Source organism: Balaenoptera musculus, chromosome 6 (genome assembly GCF_009873245.2).
Source record: "Balaenoptera musculus isolate JJ_BM4_2016_0621 chromosome 6, mBalMus1.pri.v3, whole genome shotgun sequence".
In the NCBI taxonomy this organism is placed as follows: domain Eukaryota; kingdom Metazoa; phylum Chordata; class Mammalia; order Artiodactyla; family Balaenopteridae; genus Balaenoptera; species Balaenoptera musculus.
This window is the reverse complement of record NC_045790.1, coordinates 105,486,969-105,514,461: the sequence shown is the minus strand read 5'-3', so window position 1 is coordinate 105,514,461 and position 27,493 is coordinate 105,486,969. Positions and strand designations below refer to the sequence as shown.

The following is a 27,493-nucleotide window of genomic DNA, read 5'->3' as shown; positions in this document are numbered from 1 at the left end:
GTGTCTACAAAATGCAACTCTCTAGATAACAGGTTTAAAGTAAAGATTTAATACAGTCTCCATCTCCTATGATGTTGCAGTGACAGTTTAAAACTCATTCTCTAAATCTCAGCAGACTTTATAGCTAGCAGTGGGCCAATATAAAGTTTAATAGCATTACAACACATAAATCATCTTTTAAAGATGCTACTAGTAGCTGCAATATTAAATGCAGACAATCGCCTGTGTTATAAATAATTTATCAAACACCGTTTCAGATTAGCCTTCCATGCTGAGTTATTTATTTTAGCCTTTTCTGTACGATTCCTAAGGCACTTTTTGAAAGATCCATTACTGGTCAGTTTAATGAACTTGGGGGTCTGTTTTGTCCCCTCAAGCACTTGGGTACAGCTGTGGTGACCATTACATGGCCGACATGGACCTCTTTTTGCCTTTTACAAGTGCTGCCCATTTGTCATGTAGCGGTAAATGGAGCTGCACATTGGAGTCCAGGGACACATTGTGCGATGCAGTGATGGAGACAAACAGATAGCTCTATAAAGTGCTGCTTGTCACAGCTGACTTGTAGTACAGTAGTACATCACTCTTATTGTAATCTCATTTAAGAAGCAGGGGTGGCCCGGGGGACTGATATTCCCAGTTAGTTTGGTCTTCATAGCCATAAAGCAGGAAGTGCTCCTTTTATATTCTCTGAACTTTTAGGGAGTGTGCTTTTTGCTTGGATTAATTATTATAGGAACTTCTCCACAGCACTGTGTGAAGATTTGTCAGCAGGTTTGTTTGGACCTCCTTCTCCTGGCCTGGGGTTTGGTACAGGCAGTCACTCCTTAGAGATAAATTGTGTTTCTAGGAGCCCTCTGGATTGCTGTATTAAATAAGTTACCATTTTTTAAGTAATAACTATATGCCAGACCCTATAGTAGGTGCTTTCTATACTGCATTTCTGTATTACAGAGGAAGAGAGTGAACTCAGAGAGGTGAAATGACTTGCCCAAGGTTGCACAGCAGTAAGTAAGTAGGAAACTGGAGATTCAAACCCAGTATGTCTGCCTCCACATCTGCCAGATGACCTTGAACCTGGGTTGCCCAGCTAACTTTCGAGCACCAGGATCATGGTGATCTTTTGGGTGAGCAGCTCAAAGTAAAAGGAAGCTGCCATTGGCGTGGAGAGCCTTTTTTTTTTTTTAATTAATTAATTAATTTATTTTAATAGCCTGGATGAGTCTGGCTGCTCTGTCTACACATTGAATCCAAGTTCCCTTGTGACTAGCAACATAAATCCATGAGCAGCTGGCCGGGGAGGATGCTGGCCCGGCAGTGGGAGAGAGCCTTACAGCTGGGGTCACAGGCTCTGCAGGGCCCTCGTCAGAGCCCCTCTGTAGCAGCTGTCCCCAGGCGGATGCTGCTCAGAACTTATTAGGTCACTTTGCCTCTTCCAGAAAAGGGAGAGGCAATTTCCTCATGAAGAATGAATCCTAAAGGAAGAAACAATGCTTCTGCATTTATTGTGAGCCAGAGACAGATAAAAATGTGGTGTTTTCCCCACCTCTTGCTTTTAGTTTGTGGTTTTTCTTAGTAGTTTTCCTAAATATTTGGTAGCACGTGTTAAAGACAAGACTTGTTTAATTGTGAAATTCACTATAAAGAAAACACAGTGTGAATATGCCCAGTAGCATATTTGCATATGTGTCTAGAATTCTGGGTATGGAAATACTGTGGTAAAAGACCATATTTGTCATATGATACAATTCCTGGCACATAGTAGGTGTCTGTAAATATTTGTTGAAGACATTAACTATGTAAGTAATGGGCAGACAAAAGAGCCTTGGTAATTTTCACTCTATTTGCCTTTTGAGGGTTTTTGGTGGAAGTGAGGAATATGTGAAATAAGACTTTGGATCTTAATATTGATCTCTGCCATATCACATTGTAGAAATGTTTAAGTGGTGGTCTGTGGGCAGTTTGGGAAACAGTGCTTCCCCCTGCCATGGAAATGACCATCAGAGGGACTGCTAGCTGGCTCAAAGAGAAGTTGGCAACCACCATCTTTCTCTTAAACTTGCTCAGGTTCTGAAGATCCTTGCTGATGGGGGAATGACACCCTGAATCAAGGGACTGCTGTCCACTGTCCCCAACTTGCTCAGGAGCCCCCAGCTCAGAGCTGAGACAGATTACTTATGAGCTTATGTGCTGTGGCATTCTGGCTCTGGAGCCCAGTGGTCCTGTTTTAACTATTTATTAGCTATGTGACCTTGGGCAAGTCATTGACACTCTCTCAGCCTTAGTTTCTGACAGTACCAACCTCAGAAGATGGTTAAGGGCAGGGGTAAAAATGATGATGATCATCAAAGTGCCTAACTCAGTACTTGGCACATTATAGTAGGTGCTTAATGAAATGTAAACTTCATTCCATTTCATAACATCTTCAGTCCTGTGTGTATGAGAGGTGGGTAGGACTGGGGAAAGAAAATCAGAGACTTGTGATATTTCCTTCCTTAATTATGTTCCCTAGAATTGGGGGGGGGGGGGGGGGGAGGAATTTAAAAGGTATATTTCTCCAATTTTTAAAAGCATTACACTTAAATAATAGCACACATGATAATTTTATGAGTAACTCAGGCTATATGTAATATATTTTACACATTTTTAAGTTTTATAAGTTTATCTACTCACATTAAAGAATATTTGCAAAATAGAGGAAGACTCACCTGTAATCTCAGCACTGTCCGCATCCTGGTATCAGTGGATTGTAATGGATTGATGTCAGATATGCACGCCTAATATAATGTGTATATTTCAGTTTCTTGTAAGTCTTCCCCCATCCCCGTCCCCAAATATAAAATAATTTGGGAAATTTAAATCTGCAGTACTAAGTGCTGCCAGCGGCATTTGTGACATCCACTTGGTACTGTTGGCTGGCTCAAGGCATCAGCAGCAGTGATGAGAAAAGCAGTGATGACAAAGCAAAATAGTAAAACAGCAGAGAAGAGAAGAGGAGATGTAGGTCAGGAGCAGAGGTATAAGCAAGATGCTCTGATACACAGGACGCCCCCCCCCACCCCGCCCCACGGGTTATTTATTAACAGACGCAAGTTGGAATGGTTTTGCACTTGTTAAGTTAGTGGTTGGTTTTTGCCGTGTCTATGGTAGCAGCAGCAGCAGCGGCGGCGGCGGCCATCTCCTGCTCTAGGATGCTTTATTTGCTACCACCTTCACTGGTTTCTGGTAAGGCTTTTGGCCTCCATAGGCTTGGGAATCCCAGGAGGGAACTTCTGATTAGAGGATCATGTTTGAATGAATTCTGTGGGGCTGTATGTGCACAAGAGAATAACTGGTTCCATTGACCCCACATAGGTGCCACTCAGGAAGTGGAAAAACCTGGTGGGATAAAGGTCAGAATAACCCCCGCAGCCCCTGCTGCTGGGTTGCTGAGGATCCCATTTCCAGCAGGGCCTTCTCTATCCTTCTCTGAGTCTGAAGAGGGCGCTCATGTCACTGGAATGCTCATGTCACTGGAATCCCACTTATTGGCTTAGGGCAGGCAGAGGAGCAGGAGCTCTGAGAGATCTCTCCGATCTTCTCAGGACTTGAAGACAGTGGACCTGCTCTTTGATCTCAGGCTGGAATTTTGGGCAGGGCATCCGTGTTTCTCCAAGGATGTTACTTGGATGAGCTCTTTACTTCAGCTTGCATGTTTATGGACTCTCATGCCCTGGTGTACGGGGAAGGTGGGCTACAGCTCAAGTTAAAGTCTCTTCTTTGGGAGATTGGTTCATTTTTTGTCCTTGTTACGTAGAGAGCTTGAACTTGGTGTTCCCCAGGTCCTGCCCTGCTGCCTCTGGCGCCTGCCTTCTGTTTCACTGCCCTGTTTTCTGAGTGCCTGGTGTGCAACCTGTCCTTCAGCCCTCCCTGAAGCTTTACGGACCCCAGCCAGTGTTCTCACAGCTCCTTCTCAGTTATCCGTTAGCCCTTATTACACTGCATTGTAGTTAACCTGAGTCTGATGTTTCTTGGTAAGAAATCAATTAATCTACTTTTCAACCAGTAATTGTTGGAGACTTAGACTTGCTCTTAAAGGAAAAGTAAGAGAGTGATTCAAAGAAAGGAATCACTTCAGTGAACATGCAGACTCATTAGTGGGAGGGGATAGATTCTTTTGGGCAAGAGGTCCTACCCTTGGCTCTGCCAGCATTTCCCCAGAGCTGTGTTTTGGTGTTAGTTTTTTCCCCATGATACTGACTTTCTTCATTATGTTACCAGGAAGCAGATTCCAACCATTTTTGGACATTTTTGATTAGGGGCCTGCAAACTACACCCCATGGGCCAAATCCAGCCCAGTGCCCATTTTTGTTTTATGAAGTTTTATTGGCACAAGCCACGCCCACTTGTTTGCATATTGTCTGTGGCTGTTTTGTGCTACCATGACTGAGTTGAGTAGTTATGATGGAGACTGTATATCTACAAAGTCTAAAATACTTACTACCTGGCCCTTTGTAAAAAGTTTCCCAGGGCTTCCCTGGTGGCGCAGTGGTTGAGAGTCTGCCTGCCAATGCAGGAGACACGGGTTCGAGCCCTGGTCTGGGAAGATCCCACATGCCGCGGAGCAGCTGGGCCCGTGAGCCACAATTACTGAGCCTGCGCATCTGGAGCCTGTGCTCCGCAACAAGAGAGGCCGCGATAGTGAGAGGCCCGTGCACCGCAATGAAGAGTGGCCCCCGCTTGCCACAACTAGAGAAAGACCTCGCACAGAAACGAAGACCCAACACAGCCATAAATAAATAAAATAAATTAAAAAAAAAAAAGTTTCCCAACCCCTGTTTTAGATGATAAATTGCCCTGTCAGCCCACAGTTCTCAGTTGTGTGGTGAGCGTCTGACGTGAAGCGGTTTGTTTAAGATTAAGAGGGAGTGTGTGCATAAAGGGCTTGAAAGGCCTGGGTCTCTCACTTACCAGCTGAGAAACCTTGGGCAGATATTGAGGTACTTTGAGACCTTTCCTTCATTTATAAAACAGGCACTGAAAACAATGCCTACCTCACAGGTTGGCTTTCTTTTTTTTTTCCCTTTTCCTTTTCTCTTACTGCTTGTGAAAGCACTCTGTGGACATCAGAACAGACCCTCCATTTGACTGGGGACACTATTGTTGATATTTTCTTTCTCAGGAGGAGGAAGCCAAGAAGCTGGTGAGTGAAGCCATAGCAGCTGGCATCTTCAATGACCTGGGGTCTGGAAGTAACATTGATCTCTGTGTCATCAGCAAGAGCAAGCTGGATTTTCTCCGCCCGTACTCAGTGCCTAATAAGAAGGGAACCAGGTAAGTGAAGGAGATTCTTCCTGTGGCCACCCTTTTTATATTCACGGCATCTGGACAGGGTTTTCTTGATTGTTACCCACGTTAAGTAAAGCCAGAGTCCCCAAGCCAGCTTTATTCAACAGACCTTTGAATCATTATTTGTTTTATGATTGTGGGCTGCTGTCAGGTGTAGAAAAGTGATACAGTTTGTAAAATGTTGATGGGAGAGGTTGAGTGGAAAGACTCCTAGACTGGGGATTGCAGGGAGAGCTTTGAATCACGTGCTGTCCTTTCTCTAGTCTCTTAAAGATGCCTCTGAATTCTGTATGAAATTCTGTGAGAAGGTACATTCTCCAGGGCATCCAACCCATAGCTTTTCCTCAGAGTGGTTTCCATTTCCTAGATGGTTATCAGCCATTGGTTAAGAGTCCCTGAAAGTTAGCCTTGGGAGCTAACTGTTGCTTCCTGCTGTGGAGGGAGCCATGCCATTTAGCCCGTGGCACATGCCGAGCAGGCACTGCTCTCCGTGGTGCAGTCCAGCTCGGAGAGGGGGGCGAGCTTCTAGTTGATTTGCTGGCGGAACTGGAAGGTTTCCCGCCCTGGTGGCAGGTGAGCTGCTCATCAGCAGTCCTGTATGGCCGTCCAGCTGCCTGACCTCTTCCTGGAGGCTGAGCTGCTCAAAATGTGGCTTCTGAGCTCTGCTCCAGCTGTCTTCATCTGACAGCAGCGTACACAGCAGCGTTTATAAACTGAGCCCCAAGCTCCACTGGAGGAGAGCAAGCACATCACCTTCCACGATGCTGCTTTAACTCCCACCACATGTACTCAACTCCAAGTCAGGAGTAATTCACAAGGAACAAATAGAACATTGAGAACCAGTGGGTATTCACCGCAGTGTGCGCTCAGCATTGTGAAGACGTGTTCATGATGGGGTAGGGCAGCACAGCAGCAAAGAGCTCTGGCTCGGGGTGGGGACCTGTCATGGCCTGGTGTGGTGACTTTGGGCACCTGTCTTGGAAATGATGGAGCTAGACTAGGTGATCGCTAATGAGCCCATGGAATTCTCGGGCCCTAGGTGGGAAGGGAAGCAACCTTTCAGGCCTGGGGCTGTGTTGGACCTGGCCTTGTACGTTCCCATTGGCTCCTCTGCAGCCCTGTTGTGCAGCCCACTGTTGCTTCAGGTAGAAGCCCTCCCCTCGTGCTGCTGAAACAGGTGCTGTAAGCCAGGATGGTGAGGAGGCTCTTGTTGTGTCCACACCTCCCACAGACGTTGTGGATCAGATGAGTCAGGTGCACAGAAGTCACATGGGGCTCTGGCTCCAAGGCCACAAGCTGCCACGGGTCCATCCAGTGTGGGGGAAGGAACAGCGTCTTCACACCAGCAGGGGAGGGGCGGGGCACATCTTAAAAAGGTGCTGCTGCTCGGATCCTTTAAGAGAACTTTGTGGGGACCGTGGGAAGTTTTCGCAGAAATAAAGGCCAGCTTTTCTTGGCTGTGCCTACTCCTGGTTTTGTACAGAGCTCTGTTGTGTCGCCCTCTTTTTTCTGCTTCCTGCCGTCTTCAAGCACAAGCTCCCATTTGAGAGGCTGGCTCTTCAGGGAGCACGTAGTCATGGCACAGCCAGCAGCCTCCTCTTAGTCCATGTCAGGTTGACAGAAATAGTGTCCCAGCTGGGGACAGATGAGAGGAACAGTTGGACTTGTGCTGCTGTTTGACAGTGTTGTAATTCCTGGCCCCACTGTAAAATCAGCCGTTCAGATTTTTATCTTCTAGACTGCCTTGTGCTCAGAGAAACCTCTGTCAGATTCACCTTGAGAAGGGTGGTGTTGGGTGTGTCCTTGTGCTGATCTACCATGTCCCTGTGGGGACAGTTAACTCTCCCTTCTTGAGTCTCGGGAGTGTGGTCAAAAGTGACAAGCCCAGAGTCTGGCTGCGGGTCATTTTTATACTGTTTATGCTTCCAAATATTTTTAAAGTGTTTAAGGTAACAGTTATGTCATTCTTGTTACTATTCAAGAGAATGGCCATGGCAGCTTAATGAAAGGATTCGCTTCCTGCTGGTTACTGAAAGGTACTTTAGGGAGGTTGAAGCTTGAAGGCAGAGGCCCAAATGCTTTCCAGCATCTTCTGGGGATGGTGAGGTGGGGAAGGAAATTTGAATGTCCACCTAGTGCCAGGTGCTCTATATTATCTCTTTTCATGTGCATCATGTCTACCAGGTATCCCCATTTTGTAGCACTTGAAAGCCGAGGAAAGTGAACCTTGGGGGAGCTGAATCCTCCCAAGGTCGCAGAACTGGGAGTCAGGAGAGCCAGGATACCAGTCCAGGCCTGCTCGCTGCCTGCATACTTATCCCTCTCTCCAGCCCTCCATCAGGCCCCTTGGGGGGATCCTAACTCTCTGCGTTTGTTTTTCTCATTAGGTTTGGCCGGTACAGGTGTGAGAAAGGGACCACTGCAGTCCTCACTGAAAAAGTCACTACCCTGGAAATTGAGGTGCTGGAAGAAACAGTCCAAACAATGGACACTTCCTGAATGGTGTTGGTGGATGTCTGGTTATTGCTCTAGAAGACTGGGGGCAATGGAGGCTCCCCCTGTAAGACATTCGGCCAGTGTTTGCTGAATGAACCCAATAAAAAATGAAAACCAAGTTAAGTGGCTGAAGTCTCGGGGCTGTGTGGTTTTTTGGGCTGCTGAGGCCCATCGACCTGGCCTCCCCTTCACGATGTTAATCCCTCCCTGAATACTACTCTGCGTTCAGGTGGGTGTAAGAGCAGTTTAATCCTTCTAAAAACAGACGAGGCCTCATTTGTTGCAGGAAGTCAGATTGGGTTGCTCTGATTCTTCAGTTGAACATTTATTACACGCAGCCCTTGTGCTAACTTACTTTCTCTTTGTTCAGGGTAGTCCCAGGTTTTTGTTTTTGTTTTTTTAGGATGAGTGCAGCACAGCCTTTTACCCCAACAGCCAAGTAGGAAAGAAATAGAGATGATCAGTTCTGAGTACCAAGAAAAAGCAGGTAGGTGGACAGTTTTGTTTTGCTATAGCTGCATGAACCTGGGTGAACTCCACTTTGGCCAGTTTCACTGAAGTCAAAAGAATGCTTTGGGCCTTACTATCTGTTATGATGAGGATATCATCGTTTCTCAAACACTCAAGCCTGGTGAATGGTTGAAATTGTATACCTCCAGAGGGTCCGAGTAGTAGGCAGAATTGTTCTCATGGTGTCGAAAGCGGATGGCATACAGAAAGCAAGTTCATCTGTGTCCAACGCTGATACTGCCAAGGGAGACAGACACAGTAGGGATTCTGAGAGCCGTAAGCAGAGTATTTGCAAAAAATCTGTCTGGAATCAGAAAAACTTTCAGTGGTGAGTGCCAGACAGGACACAGGGTGTGACTGTCCCCCAGAGCAAGCATGGCTGGGGGGACAAGAGAAAGAGGCCTGGTGCCATGGTCTTCCAGAGTGAGCACACTCTTGGGCCAGCCTCCCTTGTTAAACTGCCAGGAGTGGGTGGGGAGAACAATGGAATTATTTAGGATAGCAACTTGGCTGACGATTTATCAAAATTATCTGGGGAGCTTAAAAAAATTCCCAGATTACTCAGAATGTCTGAGGCCTGAGAAGTTGTGTTTTTAAAGGAGGCTCTAGAAATTGTGCTTTTAAAGGAGGCTCTAGAAATTGTGCTGCGGTGTGAAGCTGTTTTAAAATTACTCATGAATCGTACTCATTCACAGAAGGAACCCCTCTTACCCCATTTTATTTCAACCATGGAGAATGAGTACAAAGCAGAGGCTGCATCTGAAGAAAATTTCTCAAACCCGACAGTGTTACAGTAGAACAGAGTTCACACATGGAAACAGCGCAGTGGCCCAGCCCAAATCCTTTATCCCCAGGGAGGCCTGGTCAGAGCTCCTGACCAGGACACCAGTGGAGCGGACAGGCATGTACTCTTTCTGGAGGGCTGAACTGTCACTAAGTCGTGGATGACAACTTAGACCATTTGAGGATTAACTTGAGTGTAAAAACAAAATTCAAACTATTTCCTTCAGAGCTTGAGTTTTCCTTAAGTTCACATTTATAAATTAGTCTTCACAGTTAATCCTATTTGGGAACAAGAAATAAATGAACACATTTCTGCTTTCCTACAAAGAATACGGCTGTACATTAACTCTTGACTTACATGGTCCATGGACTTCAGCTTTGTGAAGGGGTGAGTGGCTACCATTTTTGGATCGTCTACAATGTGCTAGGTAACTTACATATTTTATTTCAAATTCTGTCAGCAACCCTGAAGGTAGATGTTATTAGTCCCATTTTACAGATGAGGCAACAGGCTCAGAGAGGCTAAGAAACTTGCCCAGGGTCATGCTAGGAAGGTGCAGAACCAGAACTTGTACAGAGAATAGCCTGAGGGCAAAGCCCGCGTATTTTTCGTATCCTGTGCTTCCTTCTCATGGAAGAAAACACTTAACACTGATCATTAAATGAACTGCCAGCATTCAAGCAGGTGAGGTGCCTAGTACTAGCAGGTGTTCAGGAGAGGACGGCTGAGCCGGGCTGCACAGAAAACACTCATGGCTTTCAAATACTATTTGCCTCTATACCAGATGCTGGGTTCGCCTCATCGTCAAGTTATAAACGTAGATAAAAATATTAGGAAAATCTCCACTCTACTTAAAAAATTATTTCCACTTTCTCCCCTTACAACAGAGTAAATTAAGCACACAGCTTGATTGTTTGAAAAGATTCTAAGAGCTAAACCAAACTTACTACTAACCATTTTAAAAGGCTCACTACAAATCACACAGTCGTCTCCTGGATTCTCCTGTTAGTTCAAACCTTGACAGGTCACTGAAGGAATTATCCGAAAGATTCACATTACAGTCCAGATATAAGAGGTGCCTCAGCGGCTCACTGAACCATCCACCCTTGTTAACAACCCAGCTGAGAGTGTTCACAACAGTTTAAAGAAAGGACTTTCAAATTTGACCACCAGTAACACGTGACCAGTGCCCCTCCCCCCAGCAGCCCTGTATTCAGCATCTGCTGTAAAGCCCGGCCCCTCTTTGGGGAACCTGCTGAACCCTCTTGTCTTAGTTGGTCTCGGCTACCAGGTGGCCACTTTGGAGAGAAGACTCAGGTAAGGCAGAGCGGTGTGGCTTCTGAGAAGGCGCGCTGCATCCACGCTCAGGTGCTCGAAGTCCACACGTGCATCTGTTTGGCAACCTGGTGCACGTAGCTGATGTCGGGTCTCTGGTTGGGGTCAGGGTGGATGCACATACTGACCAATTCTCGTAACTGCAAGGGAGAGGATGATACGTGTATTATTCGTAAGCAGCCTTGCTGAGGCTCTGCATTAACTCATGAACCCTCAGGGCAACTAGAATATGAGGAATGGTGCCCAAGACAGGTGAGTGGTGGGTGAGTAGTCACAGTCACCAGGGGAGAGCAGGACCAGCACCAGGCCTGTCTGGCCTCAAAGGCCATGAGAGTGGTACCTCCAAATAATGTTGAACCTTCAACTGCCTACACTACTGGCTAAATCTGTGTGTACAGTGTGTGTGTCTGCTGTCAGTCATGCAGATGCCCAAACCAGAGGACAAAACTCAAGGCAAGGGCTTATTGATCATAATAAATGTATTAACATGCAGCAGAGCTGCAGTCTGCCTACCCCCTGGCCTCTTTATTGTGCTCATGAAAGACGGAGCTTTTAATTATACAGACACTGAAGGCTGCTCCTGCCTCGGGGTCGGGGAGGGGCACCTTGATCCTCTGATCACCTCCATTCTTCTGATAGCCAGAGTGCCAATTATTTTAATGGTAATTAAAATAATGACCGTAAAAAGCCTACGTCTTAACTTGCATCACTGGGCTCACTGCAATTTTTTCATTTAAATACCTGCTGCTGGAGGGGCTGGCCAGGGCCGCAGCAGGGAGAGGGGAGATCCTGACTAAGGGGGGCTCATGGGGACTCTGCGGCCGTGGTCAGCAAGTCTGGGGTGGGCACAAGGGTCATGCGGAGGCCCAGGCTACGGTGCACACTCCCTGTTTCACTCCTGAGGTGTTCTAGGCTGAGGGGCCTGGGGTTCCTCCCCCAGGAGACGCTCCAAACTGCCTGCTGCCTTTCTGGGATTTCACTGCTGTATAAACACTGGGAAGCCCCTGGCCAGATGCAGCTGAGCCTGCAGCCGGCTTGGACACTCCTGGAGTCTGAGGCTGCCCACGATGAGACCATACTCTTCAGAACCTTACAGTATTCAGGGGAAGGTAGCTGTGGTTGGCCTCTGACAGGTTAAAGTGCCCAAGAAAACCACATTAAGGTAAAGTCTCTGTGACCCGAATTGCTCATTTGTAAACCACACAGCAATAAGTGCATGTTTGAAAATTTCAGAAGAGAAAGTGTCTTATTTCCATTTCTAAGAGGACATATAACTTCAAAAGTGAGGTGTGCTGAGGAGCTCCAGTGCTAAGAATTAGCACCTCCAGAAGTTGCACATAACGGGTGAAAGCCAGGTGCTCTGGGGAGTAGGAGCTCTGGACACTGGAAGGACTGACTTGGGAGGGAAGGGGGCTGAGGGCTTTATGTGGGTTCGTTCATTTCAGCTTCATAACCATGAGGCAGAGGTTACGGTTCCCATTTATAGATGGGGAAACTGAGGCACAGAGAAGTTGTCATTTGCTCCAAGTGGCATGGCTCCAAGCTTCTCAACAAATTCCAACATGAAACAAAATTCCAAATTCAAACAAAAGATGGGGAAGAAAAACCAAATGCAACTATTAACTTGGTGAAGAGCACTAACTAGTTTTTCCTTTCCTGCCAACTTCCACTCCGGAGCACAAGTACTTCCTCCAAAGGTACTCGTAAGAACGCCGTAGGAATGTGCGCTCCTGCCCCTCACTCTGCTGGGAGTCTGCAGAGCCGCAGGCATGGCACTGGGAGCAGAGGGTGCCAGGAGAAGGGTGGCTGATGACCTTTCTAGCTGGCCTGCCTGGATCCAGGGTTAGCGCGCACTGGGGCACCTGGTTGCTACAGCTTGGCCGGCCCCGACCCAGGGCCCTGGTGGGCAAGGGCTGCTCCTTCCAGAGCTTTCAGGATTGTGAAGTGAGCAGGATGCACGGCTCCTCACTCTGGCTGGACGACTGGCTATAGAAGAGGGGCGGGTGCCCTCAGGAAACAGGATAGCGCAGTGGCTAGGCGCAGGTCATCTGGGTCAAACCCTGCCTTCACCACAAGCAAGTTACGTGACTTGGGCAAGTTACTTAACCAGTCTGTGTCTCAGTTTCCTTCCTGGTAAAATGGCATTAGGGGTGGGGTGGGGGGGGATTCAACACAGTAAATCATAAATGTGAGCCGTTAATTATTGTGAGGCAGTGGCCTGTGGTCATGCAGGGTGGGCCCATGGAGGGCTCAGACTCCTGATCACACCCACTAGCATTGACCTTGAACAAAAATAACCCATATTGAGAATCTACTCTGAGCCAGGCCCTATGCTACAGCCAGATGATGATGGTTGTAAATGCATTGCCTTAATCCTTAATCCAATGAGGTGGATTCCAGGATTATCCCATTTTACAGATGAGGAAACTGAGACTCAGTTCAGTGACTTGCCCAAGAATAGTGAGGGGAGTATGTAAACCTGTGCCTCTGTTTACACTCTTAACCACGCTGTGCTGTAAGCCTGTCATCTCATCCTCACTTTTTATCCATGAAGGCAAAATATTAGGCCTGTTTTCAAGATGAGGGAACTGAGGCAGATGATGCTCTCCCACAGCCTCACCTGTCACAGCCTGATGGCCAGACCTGTCAGGCTGTCCTGCGCTCAGTGTAAAATGTTGAAAATAAAAGGCCAAGGGGTCTGACCTAGGTTTGTGGCGGCAAGACCAGGCTGCTTGCTTTGGTTCCCCGTCATGGGAGCAGAGTGGCCGCCAGCAGTGCTGTGGGGCCGGCCAGGCCCTGCCACCCACTGCGTCTGGCTCCTGTTGCTGGACGCCGGGAGCCCGTCTCCGGGCCCCGCAGCAGCGAGCCTCCCACTCAAGCACTGGGTTGGGAGCCAAACGGGCAGGAGGGTGCTGACGGGCCAGCTCCTGCTGGTTCCTGCCAGTGGGTGGCCTGCAGCCCTGCTGTCGGGGGGCCCACGCTGGGGTCCCTGAGACCTCCGGTAAAATCAGTCTGCTTGTTTCCCCCTTCTGAGTCGCTTCCCCAGAAATCTTCCTTCTCGGCTCTGTTAAGTGAACCCAAGCTCAGCCCCACAGCCCTGGGATCTTGGAGCTGCCCCTCCTTGAGCCCTGCGGGTCGTCTGGAGCTCACCAGGCCCAGCCCCGGCGGCAGCAAACTCACCTTCTCAGAGTAATGTTCTCCGGGGAGAGGTGGGTAGTCACACTGCTCGATCTTCTGGCAGAGGGAGAAGAGGTTCATTTTATCTCCATAGAAGGGGCTCTGAAGAGCTGCCATCTGCAAGGAGAGGGGGATGAGAGATGAGTTTTCAGCCTTGAGGTCCAGGGCAAAAGGGGCCACTCCAGATGGGGGTGTGGTGCTTCCGGGTCCTCACCGCAGCGGCTGTCCAGCAAGACTCCCCCATGTCCTGAGGAAGCTAGGGTTCAACAGAAAGTGGCAGTTTTAACACGATCCTTGTTACATAAGCAAATTAAACGGGACAAAGGTTTCAGTGACAAAACTGTAAAGGCAGTAAAGAAGGGGCAGCTGAGTCCTAAGGGCCAGCCGTGAGCAGGCGCACGCCTGGCCTCTGGTTTCCTCATCGAAAATGGACGCAGCTCCACCTGCAGGGCTGTGGTGAGGCTTGGCTGGCACAGGAGGCATCACAACCTGAGCGGACGTCATCTAGCTCCATCCTGAAACCAGGCCCTCTGCTGGGGGACCGTGGAGGCCCCAACGGGTTCTCACCCAGTCAGGGAACTGCCCGGACTCCCCACCCCACCACTCAGAGCACGACGGGCGGGGGGGGTGTCTTCAACGGGGGCACACGGGAGACGTGGGCTGCCCGTGAGGCAGCCCAGCACGGCGCCCGCCAGCCCCATCTGCCGATTGCTCCGTAATGGGATTCAGGTGCTGCTTGCCACTCCCGCTCACTGTTGCCTGCCTCCAGGTGACGGCCCGACACCTCCTGCTAATGAAGTGCCGTCGGGTAATTGTGCCCGCCTGTCCGTTTGGCCCTGGTTCCCTTCAAGGAGCCGGGCTGCCAGGGCCACTCGGCATAGACTCCACAGCCGGGGCCTGTGGGACACCTGAGGAATCCTCACTCCCCTTCAGGCTCCGGAAGGTGGGTGGGCGAACCCTGTCTCCGGGCTGGAGGAACCCGTGGTAGCCCATCAGCTTGTTTCCTGGTCTGCCCCATGCTCTGTTCACCCCTGTGAACAGGTCAGGTGATCCCAACAGCAAGCAGGGCTTGCCTCCTTCAGAAGCGCACAGGGGTCTTCAGAGCCCAGGCAGTGCCCTTGGGCTTCCAGATGGCCTTGGGAGAGGCAGTGTGGCCTGGAGACTTGGGGGTTTCCTCTGACCCAGGTCAGGAGTCTGCCCCGGGCAGCACCTGTGGGCCAGGTGCCTGGGCCCTGACTGACTGCTTTCACATGGGTGTCTACTCCCCCTGACCAGGGGCTTGGGCCCCTCTGAGGAGGGCTGGGAACCCGCCTGGACCGTGAAACCCACCCCTGCGGGACGGCTGCAGGGAGTGGCCCTGGCACTTGGCGGGGCAGGATAAGTATGCAGAGGCCCTGCCCCCTGTGGGCTCAGGCAGCCTGACTGAACTGGCTTTACCATCTAGCATGCAAAATGGCATCACTTGGGTGATGTATTTCCAATAATTAAAATGAGAACCTCGGGTGCAAAGGGTTAATTGGGCAGTTTCAAAAGGACATCTGTTGCTACAGTAGAGAGCAGCTGAGGCTCCAGGGCAGTCATTCGGGGTGATGTGGTGCCCTTCAAGTCACGGCAGGAGGATTAAGATGGATTTTCCTGGAAAGCGTGTCTGTTCAGAGTAGAAAGGATGTCGGCCCCACTAACACGGGCTCTGGTTTTTCACGTGTCTGACCTGGGAGAGGGACTGGGTGATCCTTTCAACAAGCCAGCCTGATCTGATTTGCACAAAACTTGCTGTGTGGGACTCCAAAAGGGCCCCAGAATGGCGACGCATGAGCCCCGTATCTGCCGTTCCCTTCAGAGAATCTCTCCATCCTTCCTGGCACCTTCCCCACACTGTCTCAGAAAAGCTTTCTGAACAGGGTCAGCAGCGAGCTATGCCAGAGGAGTCCTCTCTGCCTCCCTGGCTCACAGTGGCTTCTGCATCCATAAATGCAGATTCTAGCGGAAGCAGCGTCCCGCCTGCTCCCCTCCAGCTGCCAGTCACGGGCCTTCCACCCAGATCAGAGCACTGGGCTGTGAAGGAACCTCTGGGGCTGCTTGAGACACTGGGATTAGAACGATTACCCCGGATGGCGAGATCTCCTCGTACCGGCGACCACCCACCTCTGACTGGTTGAAGCAGAGGAGGAATTGCTGTTTGGGGCCTCGTTAGAACTGCCAAAGCCACGGCTCTCAGCGCTGCTCCTCAAATGCAGAACTTTTCCTGCCTGGCGTTATTGGGATGACACATAGCCGGGGAAATGGGAGAGTGTGGCCACTTGCCCCCGCTGGGAGGGCTCAGGGAAACTGGTGTGTGATTTAAGATGTCAGAAGGAGAAGGGGATTCTGACTCAGAGTGCACAGCGACTGCTTTTGACTCTGGCCCTGTCAGGGCCTCGGACGTCCATCTCATCACCAGGATCTCCCGACCTCGTCCGGGAGTGAAGGTTGAACCCAGAGGCTAGTTGCCAAGCAGTCTGCAGCCCTGCTTCCCCACGAGGTAGGGGGTATCCAGACCATTCTCTGGCTCAAGCCAGAATTCCAAAGCAGGATTCCATACAAGGCACGGCTGAACCTGTCCCCTGGCCCACTTTCTTGCTGGTCTCAGCCTCCTCAGGCTGAGGCTGCCGTAAGAAGGCCCCCCACTGAGGATCCTGATTCCTTCAGCTCTGTGCTCAGAGCTGAGCTCCCATGTAAATAAATAAATCCTGCAGAGCCCAGGCAGCCTGCTGAGTGCCTCCATGGGATGTGCCGGGTAATGAAAATAAAGCGCCAGGTCTTCCAACAGGCCAAGCTTGGGCATCCCTGCTGGGAGCTCCTGGAGGGGCCACTGAAGTTGCTGGGGGATCCTCACAACCGGGCCCTGAGCAGAGGCCCTGCATCTCTTTCTCCACCAGTCACGCCTTCCCTGGTGGCTGGAGAGAAGGGGAGAGGCCCTGGCTCCACAAGGACCACAGGTCCCTTCCTGGCTCCTGTTCAGAGGAGGGCAAGCATCGACAGTATCAGTGCCCATCTAGGTCACTGCCTTGCTGTGTGACCCTGGGAGGTCTCTCCACCTCTCTGAGCCCGCTTTCTCCCTTACAGCAAAGCTGGGACTGGCCTGGTGTGATTCTTGTGATTCACTACAATGTCCAGGGCAGTGCTGCTCCCGGCGGCTGAGCTGTTTGGCCCTTTTCTCCTATGCTGACCTCTTCAAGACAGATCCCACTTGGCACCCCCCCTGAGGAGCTCAGGCCAGGTATAGTGCTTTGTGGCGGCTCCTCACTAGCCACGGGTCAACATCAGCACCTTAAGGTGGCCTTGGGAGGTCCTCAGTGACATCGGGATGCCCAGGTGGAAGGGGGTGTGGTGGGCTGAATAAAAGCCCCCAAAGATGTTCATGTCCTAATCCTTGGAGCCTGCGAATGTGTTGCCTTATATGGCAAAATAAATTCGGCAGATGTGATGAAATTAAGGATCCCCAGATGGGGGGAGTGTCCCAGGTGATCCAGGTGGGCCCTAAGTGTAATCACAGTATCTTTATAAGAAGGAGCAGAGGGAGATTTTTGAGTACAGAAGAGGAGAAGGAGGTGTGCTGACTTAAGTGATACGAGGAAGAGGTCACAAGCCAAGGAATGTGGGTGGCCTTTTCATTTTCCTTGCCTTTAGTCCACTGAAATCGATTTTGGGCTTCTGGCTTCCAGAACGATAAGAGAATAATTTTAAGTTGTATGAAGTCAATCAATCTGTTAGAGCAGCCGTAGGAACCTAACCCAGGGGGCTCCTGAGACTTCCAGCCCGCTCCGGGGCTTGTGGGAAAGGGCAGGCCTGTCCCCACTGTGGGCAGGTTTTCTCTGGCTCTGTGCCGTCACCTGCCGCCCTGGCCCAGGTGTGTTTCCCTGCATCTGCCCAGAATCCTCGGATGTGATCTGGGTGTGCGGGTGAGATGGGGAGCCTGTCGCAGATCTATAGCTGGTGCCCTCAGGACGCACCGCAGGCTGTGCAGTGGGGGCTCCAGTCGTGTCTGGGGGGCGTTTCCTTCCAATTACCACGGCCCTTCCTGTCTGCTGGGAAAACGTCTGGTTCTGTCTTCCCACAGGGCTCGGGGGTGGCAGCCTGGGGAAGGGCCCCCACCGCCTTTGCCCTTAGAGGGGCCACCACGCCAGCCCTCTTCTGCGGGAGGCCCGGGGCCACTGGGTTCAGGTCAGCTGTCCCCGCGGACGCAGGACTTGACTGATTTCATTGACTTCCTACTGCTGATACGCCCCTCCCTGGCTGCGAACCTCAATAATGAAATAAACCGGCACCTCCAGGCTGGGGCGCTAACGAATGCTGCCTCTTTAGAAGTGCGTTTAGGCGCCCAAGGCAGGGACTCAGGACTGCAGTCTGCCTCTAGGGAGCTGGTGGCACCAGCACGGGAGCCCTGAGGACAGGAGCAGGGCCCAGTCACACCCTCGTCTCCTGTTTGTTTACGTTTGGAGACCCACACGATTCACAGAGGCAGGAAGTGGCTTACAGAAATCCTGAACGCAGAATGGAAGAGTAAAGAACCCTGGACTAGGGACAGTATCCACGAGGGCAGGAGGACAAAGCCGAGTCTCCGAGGGGACAGACGACGGCTGGACTTTGGCTCCCCGCTGGCCAAAGCGAAAAGGGAAACGTGGCCAGCGGCTCGCCGGCACCAGCTCAGGGGGCTCTTGGGCAGCGAGGTGGGCAGTAACCGCTTCAAAGACCTGCCCCGCACTGCCGGAGGGCCTTCTGAGCCAGGTGCCGTCCACACCTCATGAGGCAGGTGTGACTCCCATTATACTTGGGCAAGTGAAGCTCCTGGAGCTCCAGGGCCTTCAGGGGGTGAGCGGGAGCTGAGCTCTGACCTCGGGTTGCTCCTTCTGACCGAGGCCTGGGCCCACACCAGGCCCCGCCTCTCTCCCACCCAAACCACCACAGCTATGGGAGCTGCGTGCTCCCCACGAGGGAAGGTTCACAGCTTTGCCCTCCTCATTCCCAGGGGCCAGAAGCCACTCTGCACCCTCAGCCACTGCAGCCCCACTGGGGGCACCGCCTGGACGCAGCTGCTCCCGTTTGGTGCTCATTAAAAGAAGTCCTCCTACAACAGACACCCCTGTGAGTCCCGGAAAGCACGGTCTGCTCCCCACTGCTGACTGCCAGGGCCTGACTCACCATAAACCTTCAAGATGACTCCGTGGAGCGCCCACGCTATGGACCTCAGAAGGGGTCCTCAGAAGGGGGCTCAGGTACAAACGCCACAAGGGCCACATCTCCAACTGGCTTCATCTTTACCCACAAGGCCACTCTTTTAAAATGAAATGTCTGCTATTAATAGGAGGCCACTGGCTTAAAAAGAAAGATGCTGTGAAGTGTAAACCTTGCAGAGGGATCAGAGTTTTGATTTCATGGTCTCCGTCTGTAATGCAGGGAGCGGGGAATCCCAGTGCCAAGAGACCCTGACTGCATAGCTGCCCCGGTCCCTGTGCATCAGCAGTGGGCAGCTGAGTCCCGAAGTTTATACCCACAGGCCATAAGTTCAATTCCCAGCATCGATACTCCCAAGGAAGCAAAGAAGTCAGTCTCTGCAACTCCAAGACACTCCTAGTGGTCCCGCAACATTATCCTGTGCATCGCTGCCCTAGGAGACTCTTCAGCTTATCAGTTCCAAGCCAGATTCCAGGGATGCTCAAGTCCACCCCAGGGAGAGCAGAAAAATAATCAAGGTTCCAACTTTAAACCCAAACCACGCTTGGCGTCTCATAGCCCTAGAGGGTCTTCAAAGTCTTTTTATATCTGTTATTTCATTCATCTGGCCTATGACAATCCAGGACAGCTACTATTCCCATTTTACAGATGAGGAGACCAATGGAATCCCGCCCAGCACGGGATGGTCCAGGGCCAGGGCGGTGGGAGGGTGTGGCCGCCAACTTGGAGATACTAGAGGGCTCAGGCTTCCCCGCCTCTCACCGGCAGCTGCAACAGCTTCATGGCCAAGTGTGGCTTGTGCTCCCTAGACCCCCAGTTATCCAGGGTCCCCGGTGGCTGGCCAAAATGGATGGGGGCTTTACGAGTTCATGTTGTCTCATGTCTGAGCCTACCAAGACTCAGAAATATTCCTGTCCCTCCGTCCAGGGTGGCCACCAGATCTGGAAACGGCCATCTGGTGGCTCCATCTCACAGCCCAGGGGAGACGGCGGTGGTCTCTAGTGAGACCCACATTGCTGAGCTTGGAAGAATGTGACCGCCCCTCAGTGGGGAACGTTTCAGAGGCATGGGGCCTGATCCATGGATAAATGACAAATAGTGAACAGAATCACCCTGATTACCAGGGAAACCGGGGCAACCAGATCCCCCTGCCTGTGCTCCTTCCATCAACAAGCAGACACTGGACTCTCCGTCTGGTTCAAGTCTATCTCCCTTCCCAGATCTGAGCATCCCAAGGGTGAGTGGCACCTAGCCTGCAAGTGACCACCCCTCTAACCTCTTCCAGCCTGACACTGCTAATCAGGCAGACGTTAGACCAAGTGGGGTGAAGGACAGGACCCAGATGGTACCAGGCCTGCCCCAGCTGGGTGCCCACCATGCACGCCCCACCAAATGCCACTGAGCTGCAGGCCAGACACTCACCTCATACAGCAAACAGCCCAGAGACCAGATGTCAGACTTGAAGTTGTAGCCGTTCTCATGGATCCTCTCTGGTGACATGTAGTATGGTGTCCCCACTGAAACACAGCAAAAGGATGGGTGCTTATCCTCTATGCAGGGGCAGCACAGGAGGGAGAGGTGGGGAGGGTGAGGGCTGGGGAGAGGCCTGGCCTCAGCCTCACCAGGATCCTGGGCAGCCCCCTCACCCTCTCTTCCTGTCCCCTCCTCTGTCAAATGAGAGGGCTGGGCCAGACTGGAGGTTCCCACGCTGGGAGGGCCCTAAAAGCCCCTGGAGATAGGGACCCACCCAGACCTGACAATCAGTCTGGGGGCTGAGCGGCTGAAGACTGGTGTTTCTGCCAACTGCCCGGGGGGAGTGGGACACAGTGGCCAGGCTCTGGGAAGCAACGGACCAAAATATCCTCTAAGGTGACTGTTTGAATCCCAGAAGAGTCCAGATAAGGCTCTCAACAGTGAAAACAACCACCGTGAATGTGGACCAACCATGGCACGTGTCTTAGCCCATTTTACAGATGGGGAAATTGAGGCTCCAAAAAATGGCAGGACTGAGGTTCAAACATAGATCTTCAGGCTCCAGAAACTGAACTCTTAGCCACCACGCTTGGCTACTAGCACCAATCAGCATGTCCAGACTTGGGGTTGGCTGAGATTTCTTAGCCAGAATAGAAAAGATACTAACCACTAAAGAAAAGATTGATTAACTGGACTTCATTAAAATTAGGAACTTCAGTTCACCAAAAAACCATTCAGAGAGTTAAAAGGCAAGCCACAGAGTGGGAGAAAATCGTCTCAAAACATATACCCAACAATGGCCTCATATACAGAATATATTTTAAAACTTCTATAAATCAATATACAAAAGACAAACATCCCCCTCCCTCAAATTAGCAAAAGACTCGAAGGGGTATTTCACAAAGGAGAATATCCAAATGGCCAATAAGCACATGAAACAATACTGTGTTTCTCATTACTCACCGGGGCAATGCAAATTAATAGCACAATGAGGTACTACCTACCACCTACCCACCTGAATAGTTAAAGTTAAAAAGACTGAGATAAATCAAGGTGGTGATGTGCGGAGCAACTGGAACCCTCATGCATTGCTGACGGGGCCGTAAAATGGCACGATCACTTTGGAAAACCATTTGGCAGTATCTACTACAGCTGAACACTGCCTACACTATAACCCAGCAATTCCACTCCTAGGTACACGCCCAAGAGAAATGAGTGCTCTGTCCATCAAGAGACATGATCAAGAATGTGCAGAGTGGCTTTATTCGTAATAGCCAGAAACTGGAAACAAATGGTAATCACCAGTAGAAGAGATAAACTGATAATGTGGTCTGTTCACACAATGGAATACTAAACAGCAACGAACAAGAGCAAATCTCAGGTACGTGCCACAAAATGGATCAACGGCCCAGACGCAATGTTGAGGGAAAGTAGCCAGGCACAAAAGAGGACCCACTATTTGATTCCATTTTTATCAAAAACAGGAAAAATTACTCTATGGGGGAAGTGATCAGGAAAGGGCTTGAGAGAGCTTTACTGTATGCATATCGTGTCTCAATTAAAAAGCAAAGGAGTCACACTTGAATATCTGGATGGAGCTGGGCAAAGATGGGAGGATTTCCTGACAGATGGTGAGCTCCCCATCACCAGAGGCGTGCAAGCTGCAGCAGAGGGGCTGAATTGGCAGGGCCGAGGAGGGGCCCAGGAATCTGGATTTGTAACCACAGATTTGTAACCTGAGATTCTGATATCAGTCCATTTGGAAGATGACTGTTCTGGAGGCTTTAGGACCAGATTTTAAAGGTTGCTACACAGAGGACATTTTCACTGGCCTGGAGTCACCATGTGAATGTGACAGTGGCTGCTGCTGTTTTGGCCAGAGTCTGTGAAGGGAGCTGGAGTCCAGCGTGGCGGAGGCCGAGCCTGAGATGTGGACTGATGACCCCAGGAAGGAGGGATGTCCAGCACCACATGTGGGAACACAGGGGACCCTGGGAGGGGAAGAGGCCTGTTGATGAGCTGGACTAGGAAAGTGACGGGTGCCCCAAAGCAGGGGCCCAGACTTCAGGCTGTCATGGGCCAAAGATGTTTCCGAGCAACTTATGTTTGCCAAGTAAAGGTGTTTAAATAAAACACAAAATCCCAACTACCATTTCGTGTACAACTACTATTCAGTTTAACACTAGAACAAGTATTTGGGTTGGCCAAAAAGTTTATTTGGGTTTTTCCATAAGATCTTACAGAAAACCCAAACGAACTTTTTGGCCAACCCAAATAGAGACTCAATCTCAAGATCAAGGACAGTACTTCACATTGAAAAAGTTTAGCTGTTTGAAAACTTTATCATCTTCTTGCTTTTCTCATCTCATTGGAGGTGGGTGAGAAATTCTGTCATGCCTGACTTGTAGAGGCTGTGAACAGTGTTGGAAACCCACGCTCCTGGCATGAGCACGCTGGGGGCAGGACCTTGTTACCAAAATGTCCCAGTGCCCTGCCCAGGACTGGGTCATAGCAGGCACCTTCTAAGCATCTACTCACTGAATCAATGAAGCCATCTGCGTGTTATCAGATAGTCTGTATCAGGGTTAACACTTTTTTCTTGTAGCCTAACACACTATTTACTTAACTGATGTCTGCCCAAGAGGGACTACCTGATGAGTGCTTTATCAGGGTACCAAGCATCCTTTGATGGCAATAATCCCAGGAGAGCAGACATCACTTAAATACATGTTTTGCGAACTGTGTCATCCTATATGCATACGTTATGGCTGAAATCAGGGGGCTAATTGCTATTCAGCAGAAAGAGCTGTCAGTCAACACACGAACCCATGTGGGATTCTATAAGCAAACTGCGACTTCCAGTAGCAACCCCTTGTATATTTCAGCCACAAGGGAGCAAAATGAAAATGAACGGGCAAGTGTGAAATGGATGACTTTGTCATAGCCAAACCACAGGATGAAATCCAAACAGTTCTCACTTAACAGCGGGAACCTCAGACCAAACTATAAGTGATTCTAGCACTCAGGGTGCTGTGGGTGGACGTGCCTGCGAGGTGAGAACAGTCTCCTGCAGAGAACAACCACAGGGGGCTGATGGGGTGCAGGGACAGCAGGGGAGGGGCAGAGGTCAGAGGCCCTGTCCTCAGTGAGGGACAGCAGTGCCCACCGTCTGGCTGTACCACATCCTTCAGACCCCTGGCCAACCCCTGCCCCCGACCTGGCCAGGCTGGGAGTGTGGGCTGGCCCTGACACCTCTCACCACCCTCAGTCTTACCCTCTGCTCATTCTAGATGAGTGGCTAGGCTTTGGTCTGGGGCTGCCTTGGCCAGGCCCATCCGAAAATGAAGTCTCTGAGAAGCTGTCCCCCCCGGCTCCAACCCCGGCCTGCCCTCCAGTTCACCTCTATGCTTCTGCCTCCTGGTGAGTTCAAGGTCAAGTTAAACTGCCCCCTCCCCTGGCCACGGAGAGCTAGCTGCTTGCTGAGGTCTGGACATTTGGTTTGTCCCCCTGTCCCTCTGCTGGGGCTCCAGATCCCTGCCTCAGCCCTGCTTGGGGTAAAAGCCTGGGGGCACCAGGGAGAGAAAGGTTGGGGGCTTCACCACCCCTTCCCTCCACTCTCCACCCCAGCCTTCTACCTCTTCATTGCTCCTTCTGCTTGTACCCCAGTTTCCTCTGGTGTTAAGGGGGAAAAGGCAAACGCCCAAATGTGATTTGTACTTTCTTCTAAGATGCCAGTGCTGCATACGCCATCCATCCATCCATCCATCCATCTGTCTGTCCATCCATCCATCCATCCACCCGCCCATCTGTATTCAATGTTAACTGAGCCTTGACGCTGTGCTGGGCCCTCCCAGGAGTGGGTCCATCAGGAGGTGGTGAGTCGCCTGTCCCAGCAAGTGTCCAGAAGGAGCCAGTTGAGCAAGGAAAGACTGGACTGATGAGTGGGCGTAGCCAAATCACCTGGAAGAAGTTGTTAAAAATCTGAACCCCCAGCCCAACCCCAGGCCTGTGGAACCAGAACCTCCAGGGCTGGAACTTGGACACCTGCATCTCCCACAAGCTCCCAGAGTGTCTGATACGTGTTACAACCTGAGAGGGGCTGTGCAAAGCCTCCCCGACCTGCCCTCCTTTCAGATGCGCAGAAACGTCCGTGGAACAAATGAATTCATGAAGCATTAACTGAGGGAAGTTTGGCCGGCCACTGGGTCCTCATGTTCCTGCCTCTGGGCAGCTTCTCTTGTCCCCTGACCCAGGGGAGGGGCTGCTCCCTTGGTCTGTGCTCTGCCTCTCAGGGGGGTCCTCAGCTTGTGCTGGAGGTATACAAAGCTGCAGGGGGCGAACACAGCACCTCTTCCTGTTTTACCAGCTTTCCCCGGGAATAAGCCTGTAAAACCTGATTTTTATACCAACAGGAAGTGCTCAAACATTATAAAGGATAATGCACAACCTGCCTGAGTTTTAAAGATAAAAATGAGAGACTTCAAAGAAGTTCCAAGCTTGCAGCGGGCCCTGGAGGATGTGACCCTGAACCCCGGGGGAGCGGTGATTCTGGGGAAGAGAGGGAGAAGCTGGCACGGGGAGGAGCCTCCACAGACAGTGGCCCTGCAGGCCCGGCTCCCTGTCCTGCCCGGGGGTGGGGGGGGTTGCCCCTGTGGGCCCTTCCGGCCGGCAAAGCAGCAGCACAGTCTCACGGAGACGCTCAGACGCAGAGCGAACACAGCCAGGGTCTCAAATCCCCTTCCAGCATCTCCCCGTCAGACCTGCAGGCGCCCAGCCCCGCCCCCAGCCTCCCCTCCGGGGATGGAGCTCTGCATATGAAAGAGGAGCCTCACAAACCCTGACCTTCCCCGCGTCTTCACCTAGAACTCCCAGATTTCAAACCGGGCAGATATCAGAGGAGGACGCGGGACCTCAAAGCAGAGGCTGATTAAAGGGCCCCGCTTCCCAAGATGCGCCACTCCTGTCAAAACAAACTCTGCCGTGTTTTGAAATGCTCACGGTGTTTGAAACATGTTCATTAGATATGAAAAAGGCAAAGATTTCACATGAAGGGGAGGCTGCATCTGTGGGCTGCACTTCTTCCCGGAATGGTGGTTTTGAAAATGGCTGGGAAACCGGGTGTGGGTGCTGACATGCATCCCCCGGGCGGGCCGGGAGGCCTGGGCACCATCCTGACGGCAAAGGAGCTGCACCCCAGCCAGGTCTGAACCCACTGCAACCACTGGTGAGCAGAGAACTGGACCGCTGTCTCAGCCTCGTCTCCCCATCGGCGGAACACGGGGTGAACTCATGGTCCTCGGGGTCCTCTCTGCCACACTTTGGAGCCTCGGTCTCCCTCTCTGGAAAATGGGGATAGTTCAACCTCCTGGCACACAGACATGCAGGCAGAAGGGCTCTGGGAAGGCTCTGCTGCTACCACAGACCCCGCGGGGTGGAGGCGGGGTGAGGGGAGTGGACTGAGGAAAGGAGGGCTGGGGGTGGCCAAGAGGGCAGAACAAAGGAGCAGGTGAGGACCAGATTCCTCCTCTGTGCTGCACGAGACCCCAGCCTGTGAAATTCCCTCCCCGCTGCCCCCAACATCAATCAGGCCTCACATCCTGAGGGGGTTCCCCTCCCATCTGGCCCTCTGGCCGCTGCCCTAGCAGCTCCGCCTCACCTGGCCGACTGGCGGCTTAGCCCCCCGCTGTCCTGCCCATTCCCACCCGTCCTACACCCCAAGGCAGGGGCCACGTCCCTGCCCCTAAGGCCGACTGGCTCCTCATCCCTCAAGAGAGAAAAGCCGGGTCCTCAGCCTGGCATTCGAGGCCTCTCCAAACTCTCCCCGCTCCCCCCAACGCTGGATCTCTGGGCAGCAACACACACGCACACGCACACCCCTACAGGCTCACCTGTGCCGCCACTTGTTATCAAGTGCTCCTTAAATTAATTACCAGCTGACCCCATGCCAGGCTACACTTGGCCCTCTGGAGAAGCACCGGTGTTGAAAAAACATTGCACTTTTATCAGCGTTGACTTGATTCCAGATTGTTATATCTGCCTATTTTTAGTTCCCACATGGAACATCTCTAACAGATGTGAGAGTCAGGTAGCACGATTCTGCGATTCTACGCAGGACCCTGTGTTTTCCAGGTATCAGGGGCTCATCCAAGGTGGCTCAGGGAGCCTCGGAGGAAACCCTGGCGTGGCCATGCCTCGCCCGCCACGTGGCTCTGGCTGGAGCACCACCCACCTGGCATTACAAAGGTGCTCGCCTCACTGCACCTGGGATTCCTCCCCTGTTAACCGGCTGTGATGATTCCCACCCCCAGGGCGGCTGGAGCACTAAACAAGGTACCACCTGGGACATGATTATTAGAACAGTGCTTTGTTCGAGGTGAAGACGCTAAATGGATTCCCCCCCAGGCTGTAAGCTCCAGAGGGCAGGGGCCTTCCGGGTGAGCGGCCCAAACCTTAGAGTGAGTGAATGAACAAGCTGTGGTTTGCATCCTAGGCCCGGGTCGATTCCTCATTGGCCGTCCCCTTGAGCCCTTCCCTTTCCTCCCTGCCACCAGCTCATCTTGTTCTAACGGTTTGTGTCCCTGAAAATGCCAGGGATGCGGCAGACAAGCCAGGAGCCACTCACCAGCCACAGGTGCTTTCCCCCCGCCAGGTGTCAGCGCTTATAACCTGGGCTCCGCCTATTGAAGCAGGTTTTCTGGGCCAGTTGTTCCCAGGTGTCCTGGGCTGCCAGGACGAAGCAGGAGGTCGCCAGGGACACATCTGCATGATGCTCTGAGCCCACACTGATGGGGCCCCCGGGGCGCCTGGCCGTGGGCACACTCACGGGGGCGATGTCATGACAGGAGAGGCTCAATCCTCCTTCCCTGTGGCCCAGGACAAGCCCCAGGTCCCACACGGCCCACAGCTAGGAGGTTGGGTGGGCTTCCCCCCAGGGCGCTGTCAGTGTTCCCCACCCAGAGAGCTCACTGGGCCCCAAGCCCACTTCCCGGCAGGTGCCGTGGAGAGCTGCTGACCCCCCAAGGGCTCCAGTCCCTGCCTGCCCAGGGACCACAGGGATGTGGCAGCACCTCTCTGAGCCTCAGTTCCGTCATCTGTCAAATGAAGATATAAGCCTTATGGGGATAACGCTTTAAGAAGCAACATGTTTTTCAAACATCCTTTAAGCCTTGTCTTCTT

General features: G+C 51.7%; 2 protein-coding genes across 3 annotated transcripts in view; one reads left to right on the top strand and one right to left on the bottom strand.

The window, feature by feature from the left end:
- PSMB7 (proteasome 20S subunit beta 7) overlaps positions 1–7,947 on the top strand; it is a 56,464-nt gene extending 48,517 nt beyond the window's left edge. Inside the window, exons 7-8 of the mRNA XM_036854547.1 lie at positions 5,162–5,313; positions 7,716–7,947. Coding sequence (XP_036710442.1) covers positions 5,162–5,313; positions 7,716–7,827 — 264 coding nt within the window. The 3' untranslated portion in view covers positions 7,828–7,947. The remainder of the gene's footprint in view (positions 1–5,161; positions 5,314–7,715) is intronic.
- A 1,071-nt stretch (positions 7,948–9,018) lies between these two features.
- The window catches only part of NEK6 (NIMA related kinase 6), a 58,561-nt gene continuing 40,086 nt past the window's right edge, over positions 9,019–27,493 (bottom strand). The window contains exons 8-10 of one of the 2 annotated variants that reach the window (XM_036854545.1): positions 20,267–20,361; positions 13,634–13,747; positions 9,019–10,593 (exon numbers count right to left, since the gene is read on the bottom strand). In XM_036854545.1, coding sequence (XP_036710440.1) covers positions 10,483–10,593; positions 13,634–13,747; positions 20,267–20,361 — 320 coding nt within the window. In that variant the 3' untranslated portion in view covers positions 9,019–10,482. The remainder of the gene's footprint in view (positions 10,594–13,633; positions 13,748–20,266; positions 20,362–27,493) is intronic. The other variant, XM_036854546.1, reaches the window with a different exon arrangement.